This window comes from Pelophylax lessonae (assembly GCF_965119305.1).
Source record: "Pelophylax lessonae genome assembly, chromosome: 2".
NCBI classification, from domain to species: Eukaryota; Metazoa; Chordata; class Amphibia; order Anura; family Ranidae; genus Pelophylax; species Pelophylax lessonae.
This window is the reverse complement of record NC_138769.1, coordinates 568,449,417-568,473,910: the sequence shown is the minus strand read 5'-3', so window position 1 is coordinate 568,473,910 and position 24,494 is coordinate 568,449,417. Positions and strand designations below refer to the sequence as shown.

The 24,494-nt window shown below is 39.8% G+C and overlaps 1 protein-coding gene across 1 annotated transcript in view; it reads right to left on the bottom strand.

The window, feature by feature from the left end:
• Positions 1-1,827: 1,827 nt before the first annotated feature.
• Positions 1,828-24,494, bottom strand: part of ACKR5 (atypical chemokine receptor 5) — a 37,341-nt gene continuing 14,674 nt past the window's right edge. Inside the window, exon 2 of the mRNA XM_082245598.1 lies at positions 1,828-3,056. Coding sequence (XP_082101724.1) covers positions 1,912-3,036 — 1,125 coding nt within the window. The 5' untranslated portion in view covers positions 3,037-3,056 and the 3' untranslated portion in view covers positions 1,828-1,911. The remainder of the gene's footprint in view (positions 3,057-24,494) is intronic.

Genomic DNA, 24,494 nt, shown 5'->3' with positions numbered 1-24,494 from the left:
CGTATGTGTATAAATGTGTAAACATTTTCTTCATCCTCTTCTAACCGCCAGTGTTTCAATATACGCACATATACACATGTATGCCCGTAGATTACTTCACTCTGTATTCCACGCTGTGTTACGAGACTTTACTCAGCTATGTGCATTGTTCCATAGACAACATCGCACAAAAAAGTGGCCTAAGTGCTGAGGGCAGAATATTACTACATTTACACCATGGAAAAACTGTAACCTGCTATCTTTCCCTGCATTTTCATTTCAATCACTTATGGGGTTATGGAATCTTTTGTTAAATACAACGTTTTCTAAAATGATGGTTTATCTACCAAGATGCTCCTTAGTTTACTTATTTTAATGAAAATACAATCTGAAATACAATATGACATGAACATTTCACCTTTTGTTACAAAACATTCATTATTTACAAATCAGTGTATCTCTTTTGCAATGCCTTTATCTTTTCATCATAGATCATCTTGGATTTCTTACTGTCATGCCTTTTATCTGTTCATCATAGATCATCTGGGAGCTCTTACTTTCTTCCGTCCAACTTCGCATTTCAGGGTAAATAGGGTAAGATTAAATATGTACGGTTAGTCCATTTCTCTTGGAACATTGTAAAATGTTCTGAAAACTAGTTATACATTATTTTCATATATTGAATATTTGTCCTCTTCCTCAAGCCTTCATTTAATTACGGATACTTTGTTGGCTGAAGGACAGTGGTGGCAGAGGGAATGCACATCTTTAATCCTCAGAATAAAACATTTTTTTCATTAAGTTTCTTCAGGAGTATCCCCTAGTCTCTTGTAATGCTGCATTTCAGAATGCAGACCTTATCCAAAACATTTAATTTTTTTTTTTTTCAATAGAGAACTTCTATAGGTTGGGTGGACACATACCCATAGAAATGTATATCATGGTTCCAGAATGACTGACATTCCTGAGAATGCTTTTATATTATCAGCTAGTCAAACAAATTCATGTGGCCAGAATAGAAATGTATTATTTTCCAGTGCTTGATCTATTTGTGGTCAGAATGTAATAAAAATGTTTATCCACTATGGATTACTACACAAAACTGTAAAATATGCAACTGTTTTTAGTAGTATAGCTTATACTCATTCACATGAGGTTTATTGTGATGGAGCAGTGAATAGAACCTAATACCAGTCAAAGGAACTCTCATTGTGTATAATTATGATATACATGAGAACAGCACAAAGATCAGTAGGGCTGATTTATGAAAACATAAACTAATGAATGCCATGCCATGCCTGCCCATCACAAACTGGTAAAGGTTTCTTTATTTTCATTCTTAAATGTTAACTGAGAAAAGGAAATGTGAACAACAGATTATGAAGGCAAGAACACAATTTTGATTGCTCTGGTTTATCTCCTATAGCCCTGAATCTCTTAAAGCAAAATGGTCAGCCAAAGGTGCCTGTTCTAACCCTTTTTAGGCAGAATAGCCTTTTTTCACCCCTATGAATTTGGTTTTAGGAAGACCCTGGCTTCCCTAGGCTTACACTGCTCACCAGCTTATACTACTCTTCATTGAGAGCACCAATCTGGGCAATACAGCCACTCTTAGGGTACAGAACTTAGCTTTGAAGTCAGATAAATTGAGCCTTTAGTATCTTGTGATTCCTGCTCTTGGACAGAACTATTACCTTTAAAATGAAATTTGTACAGAAAAATGTAGACTGGGAAAATGCTAGTTGCAAGAACCATAGTCAAAAAGCTAGCAGCAAGCAAAATCAGTGTAATGACAGGCATGACAGGCAAGCAAAGTAGCATTTTCAAAAGGAGAGGTCAGCAAGGTTATCCTCCATATATTTTCTCTCAATACATGTTTCCTTAACAAGTCTAAAAATGGCTGGCAAGTTCACTTTAAAAAAAAAAAAAAAATTACATTTTTAATTCTGGAACATTGTTGCCAGGAATGTCGGGAATTGTTCCTGGTTCTTTCGTTATTACAACTGAATGATCAGTAACAGACGTGGAATGTTCTGGAGCATTGTCACCAGCCTTTTTCTCCTTTGGAATGTACTTAACAACAGCATTAATGAATTTGCCTCTGAAATCCTTGCTGAGAAAATTATAAAGAACTGGATTAGCCACACAGTGAAACAATGAAGTGCAGTCAATTATCTCGTAGAAAAAATAAAGAATATGTGCAAAGCGGCAGTTGATAAAGATGTAGGATCCATGTAGGGTCAGTATTATCACGGTGGCATGATAGGGCAGCCAGCTAAGTAGGAACGTCAATATGTAGGCATAAATAAGCCGACAGTGTCTTCGGCTTTCTGGTCTTTCAGATTTCTTAATGTGATAGGCAGTCATCAGATTGTAAACGAGGATTACAACAAAAGGGATCACAAAACCAAGGATTGTTGTCATGAGAGTAACCGCAAGAGCCCATTCATCATAGGACTCAAAGGGTGCCATAAACATGCACACAGGGTCTGAAGTATCCACCAATTGCATGTGGATAACATCTGGTATGGGGAAAATAGCAGAAATCACCCAGATACCAATACAAAGTCCTTTTCTGATCTTTACCTGGTTTTGACGCCAGAACACTGAAGACGATGTTAGAGTCAAGTAGCGGTCCACACTTAGAGCAGTAAGAAAGTATATACTGCTGAACATGTTGGCAAAATAAAAATAATGTGTAAATCTGCACAAAAATCCACCCCAGAGCCATGTGTATTCCAGAAGTGCCTCCAGCATCCAGAAGGGCAAGGAAAGAACCACTCCAAGGTCTGCCACTGCCATATTTAAAATATAGAGATTAATGGAGCTCTTGCTTCTTCTTGATTGCCAATTTACCCATATCACTAGTAAGTTCCCAGCCAGACCAAAAACAAATGTAAGTAGATACAGAATAAAGAGGAAGATCTGTTTGACACCTTCATCTAGATCAACCTCGCAGAGGGAGAAAGAATTGTTGAGGTAGTACATAAGCTCTGTCCAGTTGTGGATATCTTCATACTGCTCATCTGATTCCAAACTTCCAAACTCTTCAGCCATTTCAAATAAAGTAAGGACTTCTGAAAAAAAGAAGCAAAATAATTAGAAAATCCTTGAAAATTGCTGATAAGATTATGCTCAAAATAACATGCCAGAATGTGTTTTGTTTGTCAAGTGCGAGTAGGGCTTTTTTTGTAATATTTATCTAGTCTGGGTAAACAGCAAAAAAATTAAATGAAATTTGCTGTAGACTATCTCACTAATGTTTACACCACCACATTTAAAAGCACAGCCAAATTGGTGTCTGAGTTTTTACATTCTGCATTTAAGCAGTATAGCTACTGTAGGTCAAATACTTGCCCCAATCCAAGTGGACGAGGAGCAGCATCAGACTTTGAAGTCTCTTGGTCTCCTGTCAGCATGTTTCTTTAAGTAATTGTTAAACTACTATTAATATATAAATGTATGTATTTTTTCCATTTTCCATACTGCATTTATTGTTTCTAATCTTTATATATGTAGTTTCAAAAAATAATAAAATGCCACAATTTAGAACAAAGTAGGGAGAACAAAGTAGCACAAAATAAACTGAAAGGGTCCAGGAGCAAAATTTAAATTGAGTCCTTTTTTATCTTTTCTATAGAAACTTTTGAGTGTCCACCTATTAAATATATCACTTCAGTGGCAGAAGTGTGTAACATTTACTCTTTTTCAGCATCCTATACAATGCAAGGGGCTATTAAGGCTAAAACCGCAAATGAGATTCTTAACAAAAAAAGGATTTGAAAAAAATTCTATTTACTGAACAGATTGTTATTGGAACATACTGCTACACAGGTCATTGTAGTTACACTTGGTCACTTTGACATCAAGTGACCAGGTCTAATTGCTCCCTCTGAAGCCTTGGATGTTACTAAGAAAAAAAAATGGAAAAATTAAAATTTGCCCTATATTATACAAAATTTAGAAAAAACCTAATTCATTTTTTGTATGTAATTCAAAGTATGTATTGTCCTTTTTCTCCGTTTCAAATTTATATATAAAAAAGGGAACTTTTGAATATATAACTATAGGGTTCAGGAGTACAAGTTCCTCATAGTTTCAGTCTTTGTATTGATGAATTATGCATTTTATCTAGAGGAATGCACCACATTTATTATTTAGAACATGAAATATTTGCAAGGGTGGTGGCAGTAATTTTTCCTTTTAATTTTTAAAAATACGACTTTAAGTACCATTTTGGCTTCAAATGAATGTACTTTATGTTTCTGGTTTACAGCCATTTTTCCAGTAAACCTGAAGAATCCAAAGTAATATCCTGACATTACATTATTAGGCAACTACGGCTTTGTAGTATTATTAATATTATTATTAATAATTGTCACGATCGACCACGCCCGCGGCGACTAGCTAACTGAGACGTGGTTTCGTGACTGGGGATTATAAGGGAATAAGGGAAATTCCTACTGAGTAATAAGACAGGCTGTGACACTTTCACAGCCCGCACTGCCTTTGGCCACCACTAGAGGGAGACTCCACTCCAATCCAGCTGGCTAACCACACACAGGCAGATACAAATCTTACATACAATCTGGTGCACTGTAAGGGTTGGGGAGCAGTCTAGCAATTATCACACACTACTAGGATTCCTCCAGCTATCCTACAAGCTAGAACTCTTCCCACTGTCCACACACCCACACATCAGAAATTATAGCCTGCCACCACCCAACAGTTTTTCCGCAGACTGGTCTGCTGGGCCACCACACACATACAGATCTCCGTCTAGTTTACAATCTGCATGCAATCTGCCAACACGCAGTGCAATTGCATACAGATTGGCACGTAGCTTGGACCGAGCAATTAGGCACTAAAATGCAACAATCTCTTCAAAAAATGAGTCCTAGCTTAGTACACAGAAGTCACTTATTAATTTTATAATTTAATATCCGAAAGTGGCCAGTGCATAAGAAATATATACAAAGCAAAAGGAGTTACAAAAATTACAAAAAAAGATAGAAAGACACACAATTGACAATTTGCTATGAAAATAAAAAGGAATGAAAACAGAAATAAACTTTACCGAAGCTTATACCTTGGTAGAAGCATACCGGAAACTGTGTGGGGACTCCCCAGTTTAGAACTGGCTTCATGCAAGAACAATGTCCATATCTCAGGTTTCCCAATTTATTGGAATATGGATGTGGGCTGGACTTTAGCCCTTGACCAATCAACCCCAGGGGGTTGTCCCCGTCTCAGCCCACAAGATGTTTTGCGTTCTGAACTGACAAGAGTCGAATTGGCCCAGAACGGCGCTGACCGCTGAGTCAGGGATAGGAATTCTGACACCAGCGCATCGGTCTGATCGGTACCAAACAGTGCCTGCCTGCCACAATCAGGCACCATGTAACGGTTTTGTGCATTTCTCTAGGATTCTACACATGCTACAATTACAGATTTACATGTACATGTAGCCCAACACGTGAACCATAAGAAGGAATTATTTTCATCTCTCTGCCACTAATATTTTACCTATTATGAGGGATAAAATACATTCCTTTGATCTGATGATACCAATCAAAGCTTGCAGACTGTTTGGAGCCTATTGTCGCCCCCTGCGGATCCCCGCAGCCAAGATGACCAGCAGCTCTCTTTGAGGCTTCAGGAAGGTGACAATTTTTTTGTTTACTTACATGGGAGACTTTTATTGGCATCTAGGTGTCACCTCTATCCTAGAGAATGGCCCTGTCCTTTTCAAATGTTAATAAAAGGACATATGTGTATGACTGATTACTGAATACTACAATTATACTACTTCTACAGATCACTTCATATCTCGCTAAGGCACAACTACCCTACTCTTAAATTTATGTTACAATAATATTAAACCAGATTTATATAGTGCCAACAGTTTGCGCAGTGCTTTACAACATGAGGGCAGACAGTACTGTACAGTTACAATACATTTCAATACAGGAGGAATCAGAAGGCTCTGCTCGTTAGAGCTTGCAATCTAGTATGTCAAAAAGCACACATGGTAGTCTGTCTCTTGGCTTTTCTACATAACACAAACAGGTAGAGAAGCTAATTGATTAAACTTTTTCGACCCATATGATGTGCATATGGCTTCTATGATGTCTTGTGGCTATCATTATTATTATTATACAGAATTTATATAGTGAGACAGTGCAATTACAATACAGTTCAATACAAAATGATTAGGAGGATCTTGCCTATAAATCTTAAAATCTAAAGGCAAAATGCATTTTTCAGAAGCCATACCATGCCCAGTTGCCATATGAACATAATCTCTATCAGATAATATAGTGAAGAGGCCCAACTGAGAGATACGGTGGAATGCAAAGTAATAATTACTTACTAATCCCAACCTTACCTTTCAAATGTTTAACATTCAAACCTTCAATTCCCATGAATAAAACTGGTTACTACAGTCCACTGTGGTCATGATTCAGCATTAACCACTTAAGGACCAGGCCTATTTCTAACACTTGTTGTTTGCAAGGTAAAAATCTGTATTTTTTGCTAAAAAATTACTTAGAACCCCCAAACATGATATATATATATATATATATATATAGCAAACACTCTGGAAAATAAAGTGGCAGTCGTTGCGATATTTTTGTCAAGCAGTATTTACGCAGCGTTCTTTCAAATGCAATTTTTTGGGAAAAAAATCTATTTCACTGCATTTAAAAAAATTAAACAGTAAAGTTAGCCCAATTTTATTCTATAATGTGAAAGATAATGTTATGCTGAGTAAATAGATACCCAACATGTCATGCTTCAAAGTTGCGCACGCTCGTGAAATGGTGACAAACATTGGTACTTAAAAATCTCCACAGGCGACGCTTTAAAGATTTCTACAGGTTACCAGTTTAACCTGTAGAAACGATTGCGGCGATACCTCACATGTGTGGTTTGAACACTGTTTACATATGTGGGCGCAACTTGCGTATGCGTTCGCTTCTGCACGCAAGCTCGCAGGGATGGAGTGCTTTACATTTTTTCTTTATTTTGCTTATTTATTTTACCTTTTATTTTTACACTGTCCCTTAAAAAAAAGTTTTTTGATCAATTTTATTCCTATGTAAACATCTCTTGTAAAAGAAATAGGCAGGACAGGTCCTCTTTAACCTGTTGCCGACCGCCCGCCGCAGTTATACTGCGGCAGGTAGCCGCTTCTGCGTAAACCGACGTAGGTATATGTCGGTCGCGCCCCCGCTCGTCAGAGGGGAAGCCGATGCATGGGGCAGGCGGCTCCGATTGCAGCCTGACACCCGCGATCGTTACCCGCTGAGAGAGAATAACGGTCAGCTGTTGTAAACACAGTTGACCGTTCTCCCTGGAATGATCACAGAGCTCCTGTGATCTTTCTATATAGGAACACAGGTCTCTGGGATCATTTCACAAGCCACGCCCCCACAGTTAGAAACACGCCCCTAGGTACACATTTAACCCCTTGATCAACCACAGTGTTAACCCCTTCCTTGCCAGTGTCATTATTACAGTAACAGTGCATATTTTTATGTCACTGGTCCCCCCAAAAGTGTCAAAAATGTCAGTCAGGGGTCCAATCTGTCCGCCGCAATGTCGCAGTCCTGCAAAAAGTTGCAGATCACCGCCATTACTATTAAAAAAAAAAAAATAAATATGACATAAATCTTTCCCGTAGTTAGTAGACGCACAAACCAATCAAAATACACTTATTGCAATTTTTTTAACAAAAATATGTAGCAGAAAACAAATTGGCCTAAAATGTTAAAAAAAAATTTGATTTTGACATTTTTTTTTTTAAAATGTTATATAGCAGAATGTAAAAAATATTGTTTTTTTTTTTCAGAATTGTCACACTTTTTTGTTTATAGCGCAAAAAAATAAAAATTGCACAAGTGATCAAATACCACCAAAAGAAAGCTCTATTTGTGGGGAAAAAAAAGGACATCAATTTTATTTAGGTATAGCTTCGCATGACCGCACAATTGTCCGTTAAAGTAACACAGTGCCGAATCGCAAAATATGGCCTCGTCATTAAGGGGGCAAATCCTTCTGGTCCAGAAGTGGTTAATGTGAAATCTGGGGTCAAAAAGACCTCAGATCTCACATTTACACTAAAAAGCAAAATAAAAAATGAAAACAAAATGGGCCCTTAAAGGCCGTTGGGAGGAAGTGACGTATGATGTTGCTCCGGTCCTCCAAGGCCATAGAGACGAGTGGGAGCAAGCTTGCCCTCTCTCGACTTCCTGCCTAGAAGGGGAGAGGACCGGATCATTTTCCTCGCTACCGACGGCTCCAGTAAGCTGAGAAAATGACCAGGAAGCTCCTCTCCCGCCACCCATATAAGTGATCCCGCGGTGAATCCGCTGCTGGGACCACTTTCATAAAAAAGAGGACCGCCCGCCAAGTTAAAAAAAATACTGGGGTTATGGCAGCTTTCCGCTGCCATAACCCTGGTATTTAACATCAAAATACCGACGTATAACTGTGGCAGGCGGTCCAGAAGTGGTTAAAGCATATCTAAACCCGAAAACAACAATGTCATTTAAAGTAGCTTACCAGTCCTTAGATGTAGTGGCTGTATTAGGCTTTTTTCCTTCTTTCCTTATTTCTTACCTGGTGAGTAACACATTTCCTATCCTAGGTCAACAATGCTCACTAAACATCCCGTGTCTGTAACGGTGCAGCACTGTCACCTTAATCACTTGCTGTCCAGAGGCCATATATAAACAGACTGGACTTTAGGTGGTTAAAACAAGCCAGTTCCCAGCTTTTCATTAAATGTTATTCAGAGCAGCCTGATCATTTTTATTATACTGAGCTTGTGGTACACCTTTTCTCTTCCCCCTGCCACCAGCTGCCCACCCAGGATCATGGTAAACAGTCTCAGGAAGCAGAGGAGAAGGATATGGGAACAACTCAGGGGTGCTCAGCTCTGAGAATTTTTTGGGTTCAGAGCTGTCAAAGGGTGAGCTGCAAAGTTAGGTAAACAGCTGATCAAGTACAGGACTGTGCTTGATCATCTGCAGTGGAGGAGAGAGGAGTCATTATGGCTCTAAGACTCCTGATGCCTCTATAAAAGGAACCTGTTACTTTCCTGTGCTATCACATAGAGGGCTTGTTAGCCCCTTTTTGATTACAATAAAGTGGTTCTAAAGCCTAAACATTTTTTGCATTACTTGCATTAAGGTAAACATTTTTTAGGCATCAGCATACCCCCTCAACCCCCCTTTTAGTTACATGAGCTCTCATTCAATCCAGCGCTGTGCACATCAACAGTTTTTTTTCTCCCCTCACTTGCAGGTTTTCACTGGCTTTGCTGGGGCACTGGGAGCCAATGGCTCCCGCTGCTGTCAATGTCCCGAGCAGCGAGGCTCGAGAGTGAGCACATATGAGTGCCCCCATGGAAAGGTGCTTCCTATGGGGGCACTGAACAAAGAGGAGGGGCCAGGAGCGCTAGCAGAAGACCCGAGAAGAGGAGGTTCGCAGGCACTCTGTGCAATTCCCACAGAACAGGTAAGTATAGACATGTTTGTTTTTTTTGTTTTTTTTTAAACTTTTACCTTTACAATTTCTTTAATAAAAAAAAAATCTAAAAGCAACTCCTTTGCCCTTCACAGACAAATGCACAAATATAAATGTGCATGCAAGGTGTACGCGTGTATTCATGCTTAACTGTAAATTGATAACCTATAAATGCTTTTAAAGCATCTACTATGGACAATTTGGACAATAGGCATGTTTGGCTTTAAGCTATAAATAATAAGAAAAGAGCTTTTAAAAAATATAAAAATGAAGGAACACTATCATCGTTTTTCTGTTCAAACGGTTTTTATTAAAGCAGAAGGAATGTAGTACAAAACAATACCAATAGGTAATAGTGGTGCATAACAGATGAATACACGTCAAAATGACATTATTAACAGCAAGTAGTAGCATAACAAACAGGTTTAGGAATAGGGAAGGGGCAAGCTGGGCGCCCCGGTATACAAGTACAAAGGATAAACACAGTGCATAAGGGCGGCTGGGGGTAGGGCAAAAAGGGAGGCCGTAGTGCAGCAAAAGTTGGTGGTCCAGCCACAACAGGGAAACAAATTAGGTAGCGGCTAACTCAAGGCAATAAGGGGGGGGAGAAAAAGAAGAGAATAAGAGGGGCAAGATGGATGGGGGGGGAAAGGAAGGGCAAAACAGTGGGGGGGATATACGGGGGAGGAAGTTTGCCCTTAGGGAGTCCCGGGCCTCTGATGTGGTTCAGATCGACAATACCAGTAGGGAATCGGTGAACACTATGATCGTTTAAATGTTAAAAAGAATATAACAGAATATGTAAAAAGGAAATCAAGGACCTGAAGATTCAAAACGAATGACAGATTGCAAAAGATAGTAGGACAAACCTCCAAACATTCTTCAAATATATTAATAGTAAAAAGGTCAGATCTAAGCATGTAGGCCCTTTCCAAAATAATCTGAAGTGGGTGACTGGAGACAAAGAGAAGGCACATTTATTAAATACCTTCTTCAGTTCTGTGTATACAAAGGAGCATGGGGGCACTCAAGTTAATAATGGGGATGGTATTGACACAGCCCCAAATGATCCACAATGGCGCAAAAGTGATATGGTCCAGAAATATTCAGACAGGATAAAGGTGGATAAAGCACCTGGACAAAATGGCATCCACGCACAGATCCTAAAAGAATTGTGCTCTGTCATTTCAAAGCCATTGTTTCTACTCATTAAGGACTGGAATGATACCAGTGGATTGGCGTAGGGCAAATGTGGTGCCTATATTTAAAAAGGGATCAATGTCTTTACCAAATATATATAAACCTGTGATGAGTTTTTGCTGGAAAAAATATATATTTTAAGCAACAGACAGCATGGATTCATAAAAGACAGAAGTTGTTAAACAAACTTGATTTCTTTTTATGAAGAGGTAAGTAAAACCTTAGATAAAGGGGTGGCTATGGATGTGGTATATGGTATACTTGGATTTTGCAAAAGAATTTGACACAGTTCTCCACACACTGCTAATGTGTAAAGTAAAGTCTACAGGCTTGAAAAGATCAGTTTGTAAATGGATAGAAAACTGGCTAAAAGACAGACTAGGGTCTGGATTAAAAGTACAATTTCAATCTTTGCAGTTGACACCAAGCTTTGCAGTGGAATAACTTCCTTACAGGATGTCTCCAACTTACAAGCTGACCTCAATGCACTGTTTAATTGGACAACTATGTGCCAATTGAGGTTTAATGTTGATAAATGTAAAGTTATGCACCTGGGGGCTAAGAATATGCATGCATCATACATACTAGGGGGAGTACAACTGGGGGAACCAATGGTGGAGAAGGATCTGGGTGTTCTGGTAGATCATAGCTTAATAATAGCATGCAATGCCAAGCTGCAGTTTCCAAAGCGAGCAAAGTCCTTTCTTGTATTAAGAGAGGTATGGACTCTAGAGAGAGAGATATCATTTTGTCCCTATACAAATCATTAGTAAGACCTCATTTGGAATATGCAGCTCGGGCATCAGTTCTCAAAAAGGATATGGGGGAACTGAAGAAAGTGCAGAGAAGGGCATTCAAACTGATAAGAGGCATGGAGGAGCTCAGCTATAAGGAAAAATAGCTTCTTTAGCAAGGCAGTTGTCATCTTGTAGGTGTGTTTGGGGTCATGTTGGAATACTGCCCTGTGGCCCAGTCTCAGAAGGGAGAGGATCATGCTCTGCGTCAGTATGTCACAGTATATTTTGGCATTCATGGTACCCTCAATGAACTGTAGCTCCCCAGTGCTGGCAGCACTCATGCAGCCCCAGACCATGACTCTCCCATCACCATGCTTGACCATGTAGGCAAGACACACCTGTCTTTGTACTCCTCACCTGGTTGCCGCCACACACGCTTGACACCATCTGAACCAAGTATGTTTATCTTGGTCTCATCAGACCACAGGGCATGGATTCAGTAATCCATGTCCTTAGTCTGCTTGTCTACAGCAAACTGTTTGCAGGCTTTCTTGTGCATCATCTTTAGAAGAGGCTTCGTTCAGGGATGAAAGCCATGCAGACAAATTTGATGCGGTGTGCAGCATATGGTCTCAGCACTAACAGGCTGACCCCCCACCCATTCAACCTTTACAGTAATGCTGGCAGCACTCATACGTCTATTTCCCAAAGACAACCTCTGGATATGATACTAGGCATGTGCACTCAACCCCTTTGGTCGACCATGGTGAGGCCTGTTCTGAGTGGAATCTGTCCTGTTAAACGGCTGTATGGTCTTGGCCACCAGGCTGTAGCTCAGTTTCTGGGTATTGGCAATCTTATAGCCTAGGCCATCTTTATGTGGAGCAACAATTCTTTAATTCAGATCCTCAGAGAGTTCTTTGCCGTGAGACGCCATGTTGAACTTCCAAAGACCAGTATGAGAGAGTGAGAGTGATAACACCAAATATAATACACCTGCTCCCCATTCACACCTGAGACCTTGTAACACTAATGAGTCACATGACACTGGGATGGAAAAATGGCTAATTGGGTCCAATTTGGGCATTTTCACTTAGGGGTGTACTCATTTTTGTTGCCAGCGGTTTTGACATTAATGGCTGTGTGTTGAGTTATTTTGAGGGGACAGCAAATTTCCACTGTAATACAAGCTGTACACTCACTACTTTACATTGTAGCAAAGTGTCATTTCTTCAGTGTTGTCACATGAAAAGATAAAAAAATATTTACAAAAATGTGAGGGGTGTACTCACTTTTGTGAGATACTGTAAATGGGATTGTATGAATTATTTTTTTTTATTGGTTGAACTAGACGGACTTGTGTCTTTTTTCAACCTGACTAACTATGTCACTATGAAATCTACCCCTAGAAAGGGAAATTAAATTCAATTCTGTAAGAGTTATCATGGGAAAAAGTTGTCTTCACTGAAGCTTCATCACCAATCCTTGTTTCCACAACAAAATGTTCAAAATCCAATTATCACAGGGACAGAAAGTGAGGTGAAATCTTCTGAACAGGGGCACAGGCAGCAAAACAAACGTTACAGAGGTGTTAACCCTTCCCTTTGCTATCCAAAAAATGTAAAAAATATTTGTTTGGGCTGGAGTTACACTTAAAAAATGTGCCCGTTCCAACTTACATACAAATTCAACATATGAACAAACCCACAAACCCTATCTTATTTGTAACCTGGGGAATGCCTGTATTGTGTTTGTTTGCACTAGAATGTATTTTATTTTATTTTTTCTTAGATATATAGATTTGATAAATACTTATGCAAATATTGAGCAACATAAAAAGTTGCAACTGCCATTGTACTATTCTACAAGGCCTCTGTTTTTAGAAAAAAATATAATTGTCTTGGGGTTTTTAATTAATTTTCCAGCAGATTGTCATGTAGTGCCCTGGAAGCAAAGTGGCTAGAGAGGACTACAGAGCACCACCCCTTACCTCTTCTCCATAATATAGGGGGAGGTGTTTTATAATCTTCATTGGCAACTTTGAACAATGTAATGGAATTCATAACATTACATAAAAAAGATTCCAAACGTATTCGTATTCTCATTTGATGCCCTTTCATGGTCTTACATGTGGGCCAAGTTTTGAAATCTCAGGACAATTTGCAGAGGTATTCAGATGTGTTATTCCAAAAGCTCTGTTTATCAAAAACCCTATGTCCTAGCTCCTCAACCAACCTAGGAATTAAATGTACCCCCTGCTCCCATAAGAAGTAATCTTCACATGATCTAAGATGGGTTTACATCACCTCACTTGCTGTATATATATTCTCTTCACTATTACAAACCCTCATATTATACTCCCAAACCTATTTCAATAAATGTTCATTTTGCAAGATTTTGAACATCAAATTTAACCTCAACAAATCCAAGACTTTTTTTGCAGTCATCTTCAAGAGCAGTACAGGGGATTTTGTCTTTTATTTTTTTACTTGCCAAATGTCCTGCCTTGTTTGGGTATCTAACAATCAATGCAGGGCCATTTATGTACAAACTGCCCATAAAAAGGTAACCTGGGTGATTTGCACCATCCAGGTCCTGGACTGTTGGGGTACAGTCAATAAAAATGTACTTTTATCATGAATGTTATACTATATTAGAATCAGCCCTCTCAAAAAAAAAAATCTAACATGATGATGCAATTTCAATTTTCATATGAGCAGAAACAGATCGCCACATATCAGAAATTTTTTTAACTATCAGTGACTGGTAGGTAGGTTCTTTACTCTAATCTCCATAACCTGTTTACTCTCTCTGTGTATTTGTGCTTTTGGTATGTGTAAGCTGCTAAAAGACTGCTAAAAGACATCCACCCTTAACTGCAACTCCACCCTTAACTGCAACTGGAACCTGTTTCCTCTCTCTGTGTATTTGTGCTTTTGGTATGTGGCCTTTTTCATCTGCTGCCCTGTGTGCATTACCATGATGTTTTTGTTGTTCTGAAGTGTCTAATAATGCTTTACGAGTAGGCCTTATCTTTATAGTCATTTTTGCCCCTTACCAGCCTGACTTTAGAAAGGACAGATCCACCCTGTAATGCCCCATACACACGTGCAGATTATCTGAAGACTTTTGTCTTCAGATTTACCTTTTCTATGTAGTGCAAGGGCCTGCCGGATTGCATACAAATTGAAAGTGTTTAGGTTTGACCTCATATTATATGGTTTTGGTAAGTCTGCAGACAAAAGTCTTCAGATAATCTGCACGTGTGTACGGGGCATTAGACATCCTTATATCCACTCATGATTAATTAACCAATTTCTACCTCCACCCTTATACCAGTATAAATTTAGTGCACCCTTAAGGGGTCAGCACATTGCTGGGGGAGCACGTTGCTGGGCATCTTTCCTTAAGGCTTCTTTCTCTAAGTGATTTTTTCTACAAGTGATATGCACTTCAAGCTCTGCACTGCAGTGATTGCACAAGGCGAACATACACAGCAAACTACATCAACAAGCACCAAACTGGCTGCAGGTGACCTTGTCTCTCTATTCAGCTCTTTGCACACTCTGTAACATGCACTCCTTACCACTCCTGCTGACAGTTGTGTCCTCTCTTCTTGAACTCACTCACCTTCACCCCTCTTCTCCACCCCACAGCTTATATATGTCACCCCATCTTCTGTCCTCTCCCTATTACTGCTCCTATCAACTCTTGCTAATTTTATATCCACATACTGAGAAAATGTCCAGGACTCTGGGGCATGTCCCTTCATATAAATTGCACTCCCACATTATCTCCCTCACCCTTCTCCTTCTCCTTGCCTCTGGTGACATATCCCCAAACCCAGGGCCTCCATTTGGCTTTTCACTACGCTCCCACCACCCTCTGTCAACAGCCACAACCCACAGAACCTAGTCTCCATTCCTCTTCTTCCCAATACCAGCCTCCCCTTCTCCTGCGCCCTCTGGAATGCTCGCTCCGTCTGTAACAAACTCCCCTCCCCCCACGACCTCTTCATAACAAATTACTTAAACGTACTCGCCATCACCGAAACCTTGCTTCCTAATTCCGATACTACTTCTCCTGCTTCCCTCCCATGGCGGCCTTCTCTGGACTCCCTCCCCTAGACCAGGGGGATGGAAGGGAGATGGAGTAGGAATCCTTCTAGCCCCATACAGCACCTATCAGGTACTTCACCCACCTTCCCTCTCTGACATTCTCCTCTTTTGAGGTGCATTGCATTTGTCTATTTTCTCCTGTTTCTTTAAGAGTTGCTGTCATCTACTGGCCCCCTGGACCAGTATCAACCTTCCTTGATGACTTCTCTGCCTGGCTACCCTACTTTCTCTCTTCTGAAATCCCCACAATCATTCTTGGTGACTTCAATATTCCTGTTAATGCCAATACTACTACTGCTTCTAAACTTCTCAGCCTAACCTTATCTCTTGACCTGAAGCAATGGATACAGGCTCCTACACACTCCACTGGCAAAACACTTGACCTTGTCTTCTCCTATCTATGCACTCCATGCAACCTCTCCAACAAACCTCTCCCACTCTCTGATCACCACCTTATTTGTTTTGCACTCTCCCTGTCTTCCACCTCCTCTCCCTCCAACCGCCTAATAGTTTCCCGTAGAAACCTTCGCCACCTCAACCCTTCTATGCTCTACTCTGCTACAGACCAATCTATATGACAAAATATCACCCCTGTCATGCCCCAACCTAGCCACTTCCATCTATAACAGCTCACTGTCATCCTCCCTGGACAAGCTTGCTTCCCTAACTACACGCAGAATTCGGCCCTGACTGCTACAACCCTGGCAAACAGACGACACTAGAAGTCTCAGAAAATGTAACCGTGCTCTTGAGCGCCTGTGGCGTAAGACTAAGTCCTTGGAAAACTTGAACCAATATAAATCTGGCCTTCTAAAATACTATTCCTGCCTCCTCACTGCCAAGCAAACCTATTTTATCAGGCCCATCCAAACGTTCTCTTCTAGTCCCCGTCATCTCTTCTCTACCTTTACCTCTCTACTCTGTCCTCCACCAACTCCACCCTCTAACTCGCTCACTGCCCGGGAGATCGCCAATCACTTCAAAAATAAGATCGATACAATTCGTGAGAGGATCTCCAATGTGCAGAAACCTCCCCCACTTAATAACCCATATCCACAGGTACAATCATTACTTCCCTCGTTCCACCCTGCTAGTATTAACGAGGTTGCTGTACTTTTATTTAACACCCATCTAACCACCTCTACGCTCTCCAACTCACATCTTCAACCTCTCCCTCTCTTCTGGCATCTTTTCTAATTCTCTAAAATATGTGCTAGTCACTCTCATCCTTAAAAAGCCCTCACTGGACCCCACCAACCTTCACTATCTACGCCCCATCTCCTTATTCCCCTTCTCCTCCAAACACCTTGAACGATTGGTCTACAACCAGCTGAGTGACCATCTGACTAAGAACAATCTTATTGATCCCCTTCAGTCCGGATTTTGCCCTCAACATTCCACTGAAACTGCTCTCCTTAAACTCACAAACGACCTACTACCAGCAAACACCAATGGACACTATTCTGAACTACTCCTCCTGGACCCCTCTGCTGCCTTTGACACAGTAGACCACCCCTTCCTCCCCAAAAAATTCACTCATTTGGCCTCCGTGACCGTACTCTTCACTGGTTCTCATCCTACCTATCCCAGTGCTAATTACAACTCTGCTACCTCCTCTCCTCTTCCTTTCTCTGTTGGGGTCCCCCAAGATTCTGTCCTTGGACCACTCCTTTTCTCAATCTACACCTCCTCCCTGGGTCAGCTGATTGCCTCCCATGGCTTTCAATATCATCTCTACGCTGACACCAAAATCTATCTCTCCACCCCTCAGCTAACTCCATCAGTCTCCTCACGCATCGCCAGCTTACTAACAGACATATCAGCCTGGATGTCACATCACTTCCTCAAACTCAACCTATCCAAAACAGAGCTCATGATATTTCCTCCCCCACGTTTCACTTCCCCTGATTTCTCTGTCAACATCAACGACACAACTATCAACCGTCCACCCATGCCAAGGTCCTAGGTATAATCCTGGACTCTGAACTATCCTTTCAGCCACACATCCAGTCATTGTCATAAGCTTGCTGTCTCCTTCCTAACCAATGATACCACAAAGCTTCTAATCCACTCCCTGGTCATCTCTCATCTCGATTACTGCAACTCCCTTCTCATTGGCCTACCTTTAAAAAGACTACCCCCCCTTCAGTCCATCATGAACGCTGCTGCCAGGCTAATCCACCTTGCAACCCACTCTGTTACCCCCCTTTGCCAATTCCTCCATTGGCTGCCACTAAACCAAGTTACTAACCATAACTTACAAAGCCATCCATGATTTGGGGCCCAGCTACATCACTAATCTGGTCTCAAAATACCAACCAACTCGTTCTCTTCGTTCCTCCCAGGACCTCCTGCTCTCTAGCTCCCTTGTAACCACTTTCCATGCTTGCCTCCAGGATTTCTCCCGAGCTTTTCCTATCCTCTGGAATGCTCTACCCCCATCTGTCCGACTATCTCCTACTTTGCCTACTTTCAGACGATCCTTGAAAAAACATCTCTTACGAGAAACCTATCTGGCATCCACCTAACAACTGTACTTTTATTTTCTCCATCAACCCATCCCCCACAGTTATTACCTCTTGTATCTCTTGACCCTCCCTCTTAGATTGTAAGCTCTAATGAGCAGGGCCCTCTGACTCCTACTGTATTAAATGTATTGTATTTGTACTGTCCACCCTCAAGTTGTAAAGCGCTGTGTAAACTGTTGGCGCTATATAAATCCTATAAAATTATAATAAGTACTACAAAGATATGCAATTTGCATAATTAGCCTTGGTTAGCACTGGTATAAAGGCCCTCTTTATGAATAAAGCTGGAATCCTCTTGAATTGACCCATATGCCCTAAAGGACCTCATGTAAAGCAACTGCACAACTACTCCAATTACGTTCCATTCACTACCCTCATAGAAAATAATATGCCTAACAGTGTAAACACAATATAGCACTTCCTCCCCAATTAAATTAAATTACCTTGTCGTTGTAGATTGGAAGTATTTTTGTAGCCTTCTAAGTAAGTTATATCTAATCTGTAAGTGAAGTTTTACCCTGAAACTTACCATATCATCAAACTATTCCACTGTTCTGGGTTTCTGACTAGGAAAAGGCTGGTTCCTATGCTTTGAGCATATTTGACATCAAGCCTCACTTAGTGAAGTCATTCTATATAACATATTTTCTGAGGATATAAAAACGAGAGCTGCCATTGTTGCAGTAGAAAGGACTGGCATCCTCTTCTTCCTTCTACATTTTAGTGTGTAGCTAAAGAGGGACAAATTGAGCAGCATTCTCTTTGCAGCTCTGTAATTTCATAAACCAAACTTTTAAAATAGGAAACATGGAAGCTACCAATGCTGACAACTTCTGAAAATGCCTAGATGTTATACTAACCCTCTTTTTCCAGTACTTTTGGTTATTGCCAAGAGTACCATCTTAGAAAGATAATTAAATCCCGTCACTCAGTACCCAGTGCAAGTGGCCGTCATCCCGATAAGTACCATGTTAGAGCTTACAGATGGTTCATTATGTCAAGGTATATTCTAATGGTAGGCATAGCTATTTTGCTGCTTAATGCCTGAAATCTGTTTTCCAATTCCCTGTTTACAGTCACATTTGAGAAATCAACACTATGTTAGCTTTTCTCATCACCTAGCATATCTAAAAACAATTTTAAAAATATTTCTTACCTTTCTAGTTGTTTCTTCAGAGCAGTTGTATACTGAGGACATTATAGGCAGCTTGCAGGCTATTCTGAACAATTAAGGGGTGCTTTTCTGAACACCCATGTGCAATTAGAAGACAGACAGAGGGACTTTATTAAGTCCAATAACACCTAAGCCTTTAGATCTTTAACCCCTTGTTAGGACAGACAACGTGCAAATCTAGTTTACAACTGGTAAAAAGATCTGCCAGCACATCCCTAACATTTCATAGAAGGGAAGAGTTATGTAGGATTTTTTAAGCAATTTAAAATGTAAGCAGCAATTTTGAATTTTTTTTTTTATCCTATGTAACCTCAAACACGTAACACATATACAGTAAGTGATATCCTATGTTGGATGTAGAAGCAGAAATAGTTTAGTAAATCTTGTTTACCAGCCTAGATCTTTCATGATCATAAACTGCCCAATTCCCCACCTAGTCAAATACCCTGCTGTAATGCTGGCTGAATGCGCTGCTTAGGCGTATCTCGCTACTACAAAAGTTCTTGCAACCATAAGAAGTGCTCATTAATCATGACCAGAAATCTTCCCCATTTTTGAAAAATCTCTTTGCACTGGGGCCAGTTCTTCCATTTTCTCATTTAAAAGAAGAAAGGAAGTGCATTGCATAATGGATTCAATATGTTTATTGTTAAGTAAATGCTCACATGTGTCATTTACCAAGACATTTTCATTTACATGGAAATCTTCCTATTTTAATATATGATGTTCTAACTGGGATGTTCTAGAAGTGCATGTCCATTTAGTATTTACCACAACGTTATGTGCTGTCAACACTACTTAGGATGTAAGCCCGGTAATATTGTTTTGAACAACAGGGATCAGCATAAAAAATACTATAGGAAATGCAACACATCCCTTTTTTACAGCCTACTTGACTTTTTGACCTAGAAATAAAGATTCCACCAACAGTATATGTTTCAAGCCTAATAGTTTGCTTGAAGAGCCATTATTTAGCTTAGCTGAGGAGCGACGAGTACTAACATTTATAGGTAAAATTGATCCACGCGATATCCGATTTCCTTTTGGGGAATCATGCTTTGCTAGGGTTTTTCACCTTCCTTTGGATCAACAACTGTGGGTATAAGATTATATATATGTGATTGTATGAATTTTTGTTTTTTTATTGGTTGAACTAGATGGACTTGTGTCTTTTTTCAACCTGACTATGTAACTATAAAATCTACCCCTAGGAAGGGAAATTCACTTCTGTAAGAGTTATCATGGGAAAAAGGGTCTCCACTGAAGCTTTATCACCAATCCTTGTTTCCACAACAACCCAAAATGTTCAAAATCCAACTGTCACAGGGACAGAAAGTGAGGTGAAATCTTCTGAACAGGGGCACAGACAGCAAAACAAACGTTACAGAGGTGTTAACCCTTCCCATTGCTATCCAATAAATATAAAAATATTTGTTTGGGCTGGAGTTACACTTAAAAAATGTGCCTGTTCCAACTTACATAAAAATTCAACTTATGAACAAACTTATTTTATTTTTTTCCTAGAAATATAGATGTGATGAATACTTATAGTGCTCAATATGCAAATATTTAACAAGATTAAAAAAAATTGCAACTGCCATTGTACTATTCTACAGGACCTCTGTTTTTAGAAAATATATGATTGTCTTGGGGTTTTAATACATTTTCCAGCAGATTTTTATGTATTGCCCTGGAAGAAAAGTGGCTAGAGAGGACTACAGAACACCACCCCTCACCTCTTCTCCATAATATAGAGGGAGGTGTTTTATAATTTTCATTGTCAAATTTGAACAGTGAAATAGAATTCATAACATTACATAAAAAAGATTTGATGCCCTTTCATGGTTTTACATGTTGGCCAAGTTTTGAAATCTCAGGACAATTTGTAGAGGTATTAAGATTTGGTATTCCAAAATCTCTTTTTATCAAAAACCCCATGTTCTTGCACCTTGACCAATCTAGGAATTAAATGTGTCCCCCCAATTAGACGTAATCTTGACAGGATCTAGGATGGGTTTACATACATCACCTCACTTGCAGGATATATATATATTCTTCTCACTATTACAAACCCTCATATTATACTCCCAAACCTATTTCAATAAATGTTTATTTTGCAAGATTTTGGACATCAAATTTAACCTCAACAAATCCAATACTTTTTTTGCAGTCATCTTCAAGAGCAGTACAGGGGATTTTATGTTTTTTATTTTTTACTTGTCAAATTTCCTCCCTTATTTGGGTATCTAACAAATAACGCAGTGCCATTTATGTACAAACTGTCCATAAAAAGGTAACCTGGGTGATTTGCGCCATCCAGGTCCTGGACTGTTGGGGTACAGTCAATAAAAATGTACTTTTTTCATAAATGTTATACTATATTAGAATCAGCCCTCTCAATAAAACTCTAACATGATGATGCAATTTCCATTTTCATATGAGCAGAATCAGATCCCCACATATCACAAAACAATTTGACTACCAGTGACTGGTAGGTAGGTCCTTTACTCTAATCTCCATAAGTATTACAAAGTCATGAAATTTAAATACTTAGCCTTGGTTAACACAGGTATAAAGACCCTCTTTATGAATAAAGCTGGAATCCTCTTGAATTGACCCATATGCCTTAAAGGGCCTCATGTAAAGCAACTGTACAACTATTCCAATTACTTTCCATTCACTACCCTCATGGCAAATAATATGCCTAACAGTGTAAACACAATATAGCACTTCCTCCACAATAAATTACCTTCTCGTTGTAGATTGGAAGTATTTGTGTAGCCTTCTAAGTAAGTTATACAGTGCATTGCGAAAGTATTCGGCCCCCTTGAACTTTTCGACCTTTTGTCACATTTCAGGCTTCAAACATAAAGATATAAAACTGTAATTTTTTGTGAAGAATCAACAACAAGTGGGACACAATCATGAAGTGGAACGAAATTTATTGAATATTTCAAACTTTGTTAACAAATAAAAAACTGAAAAATTGGGCCCAAAATTATTCAGCCCCTTTACTTTCAGTGCAGCAAACTCTTTGCAGAAGTTCAGTGAGGATCTCTGAATGATCCAATGTTGACCTAAATGACTAATGATGATAAATAGAATCCACCTGTGTGTAATCAAGTCTCCGTATAAATGCACCTGCACTGTGATAGTCTCAGAGGTCCGTTTAAAGCGCAGAGAGCATCATGAAGAACAAGGAACACACCAGGCAGGTCCGAGATACTGTTGTGGAGAAGTTTAAAGCCGGATTTGGATACAAAAAGATTTCACAAGCTTTAAACATCCCAAGGAGCACTGTGCAAGCGATAATATTGAAATGGAAGGAGTATCAGACCACTGCAAATCTACGAAGACCTGGCCGTCCCTCTAAACTTTCAGCTCATACAAGGAGAAGACTGATCAGAGATGCAGCCAAGAGGCCCATGATCACTCTGGATGAACTGCAGAAATCTACAGCTGAGGTGGGAGACTCTGTCCATAGGACAACAATCAGTCGTATTATGCACAAATCTGGCCTTTATGGAAGAGTGGCAAGAAGAAAGCCATTTCTTAAAGATATCCATAAAAAGTGTAATTTAAAGTTTGCCACAAGCCACCTGGGAGGCACACCAAACATGTGGAAGAAGTTGCTCTGTTCAGAAGAAACCAAAATCGAACTTTTTGGCAACAATGCAAAACGTTATGTTTGTCGTAAAAGCAATACAGCTCATCACCCTGAACACACCATCCCCACTGTCAAACATGGTGGTGGCAGCATCATGGTTTGGGCCTGCTTTTCTTCAGCAGGGACAGGGAAGATGGTTAAAATTGATGGGAAGATGGATGGAGCCAAATACAGGACCATTCTGGAAGAAAACCTGATGGAGTCTGCAAAAGACCTGAGACTCGGACGGAGATTTGTCTTCCAACAAGACAATGAACCAAAACATAAAACAAAATCTACAATGGAATGGTTCACAAATAAACATATCCAGGTGTTAGAATGGCCAAGTCAAAGTCCAGACCTGAATCCAATCGAGAATCTGTGGAAAGAACTGAAAACTGCTTTTCACAAACGCTCTCCATCCAACCTCACTGAGCTGGAGCTGTTTTGCAAGGAGGAATGGGCAAAAATTTCAGTCTCTCGATGTGCAAAACTGATAGAGACATACCCCAAGCGACTTACAGCTGTAATCGCAGCAAAAGGTGGCGCTACAAAGTATTAACTTAGGGGGCTGAATAACTTTGCACGCCCAATTTTTCAGTTTTTTATTTGTTAAAAAAGTTTGAAATATCCAATAAATTTCGTTCCACTTCAGGATTGTGTCCCACTTGTTGATTCTTCACCAAAAATTACAGTTTTATATCTTTATGTTTGAAGCCTGAAATGTGGCAAAAGGTCAAAAAGTTCAAAGGGGCCGAATACTTTTGCAATGCACTGTATCTAATCTGTAAGTGAAGTTTTGCCCTGAAAACTACCATCTCATCCAACTATTCCACTTTTCTGGGTTTCTGACTAGGACAAGGCTGGTTCCTATGCTTCGACCATATTTGACATCAAGCCTCACTTAGTGAAGTCATTCTATACAACATATTTTCTGAGGATATAAAAACGAGAGCTGCCATTGTTGCAGTAGAAAAGAAAGGACTGTCATCCTCTTCTTCCTTCTACAGTTTAGCGTGTCCCTAAAGAGGGACAAATTGAGCAGCATTCTCTTTGCAGCTCTGTAATTTCATAAACAAAAATTTGGAAATAGGAAACATGGAAGCTACCAATGCTGACAACTTCTGAAAATGCCTGGTTGTTATGCTAACCCTCTTTTTTCAGTACTTTAGGTTATTGCCAAGAGTACCATGTTAGAGCTTACAGATGGTTCATTGTGTCAAGGTATATTCTGATCGTAGGCATAGCTATTTTGCTATATAGACAAAGGGGTGCAGCGCCACTAATGATGTTGGACACTATATATATGATGAATGCTCAAAATTACACTTTCAACTGTAAAAACACATATGATAGCAAGTCCTTTAATCAAGAAAAGAGCATATACAAGCCAGAGTCCTTTCTTATGGATGAAAAGGAAAGTGAAGGAAAGATCCCGCTCTTAGGATTACATCCAAAACGAATGGTCACTCCACCACAGTGCTCCACACAGATAAAACGCTTACCAGAACGTCTAGACCCTCAAGTTATAGAGAGGTAAGACAGGCATGTGATTGGAGTCTCACAGGGTCCCCAGTG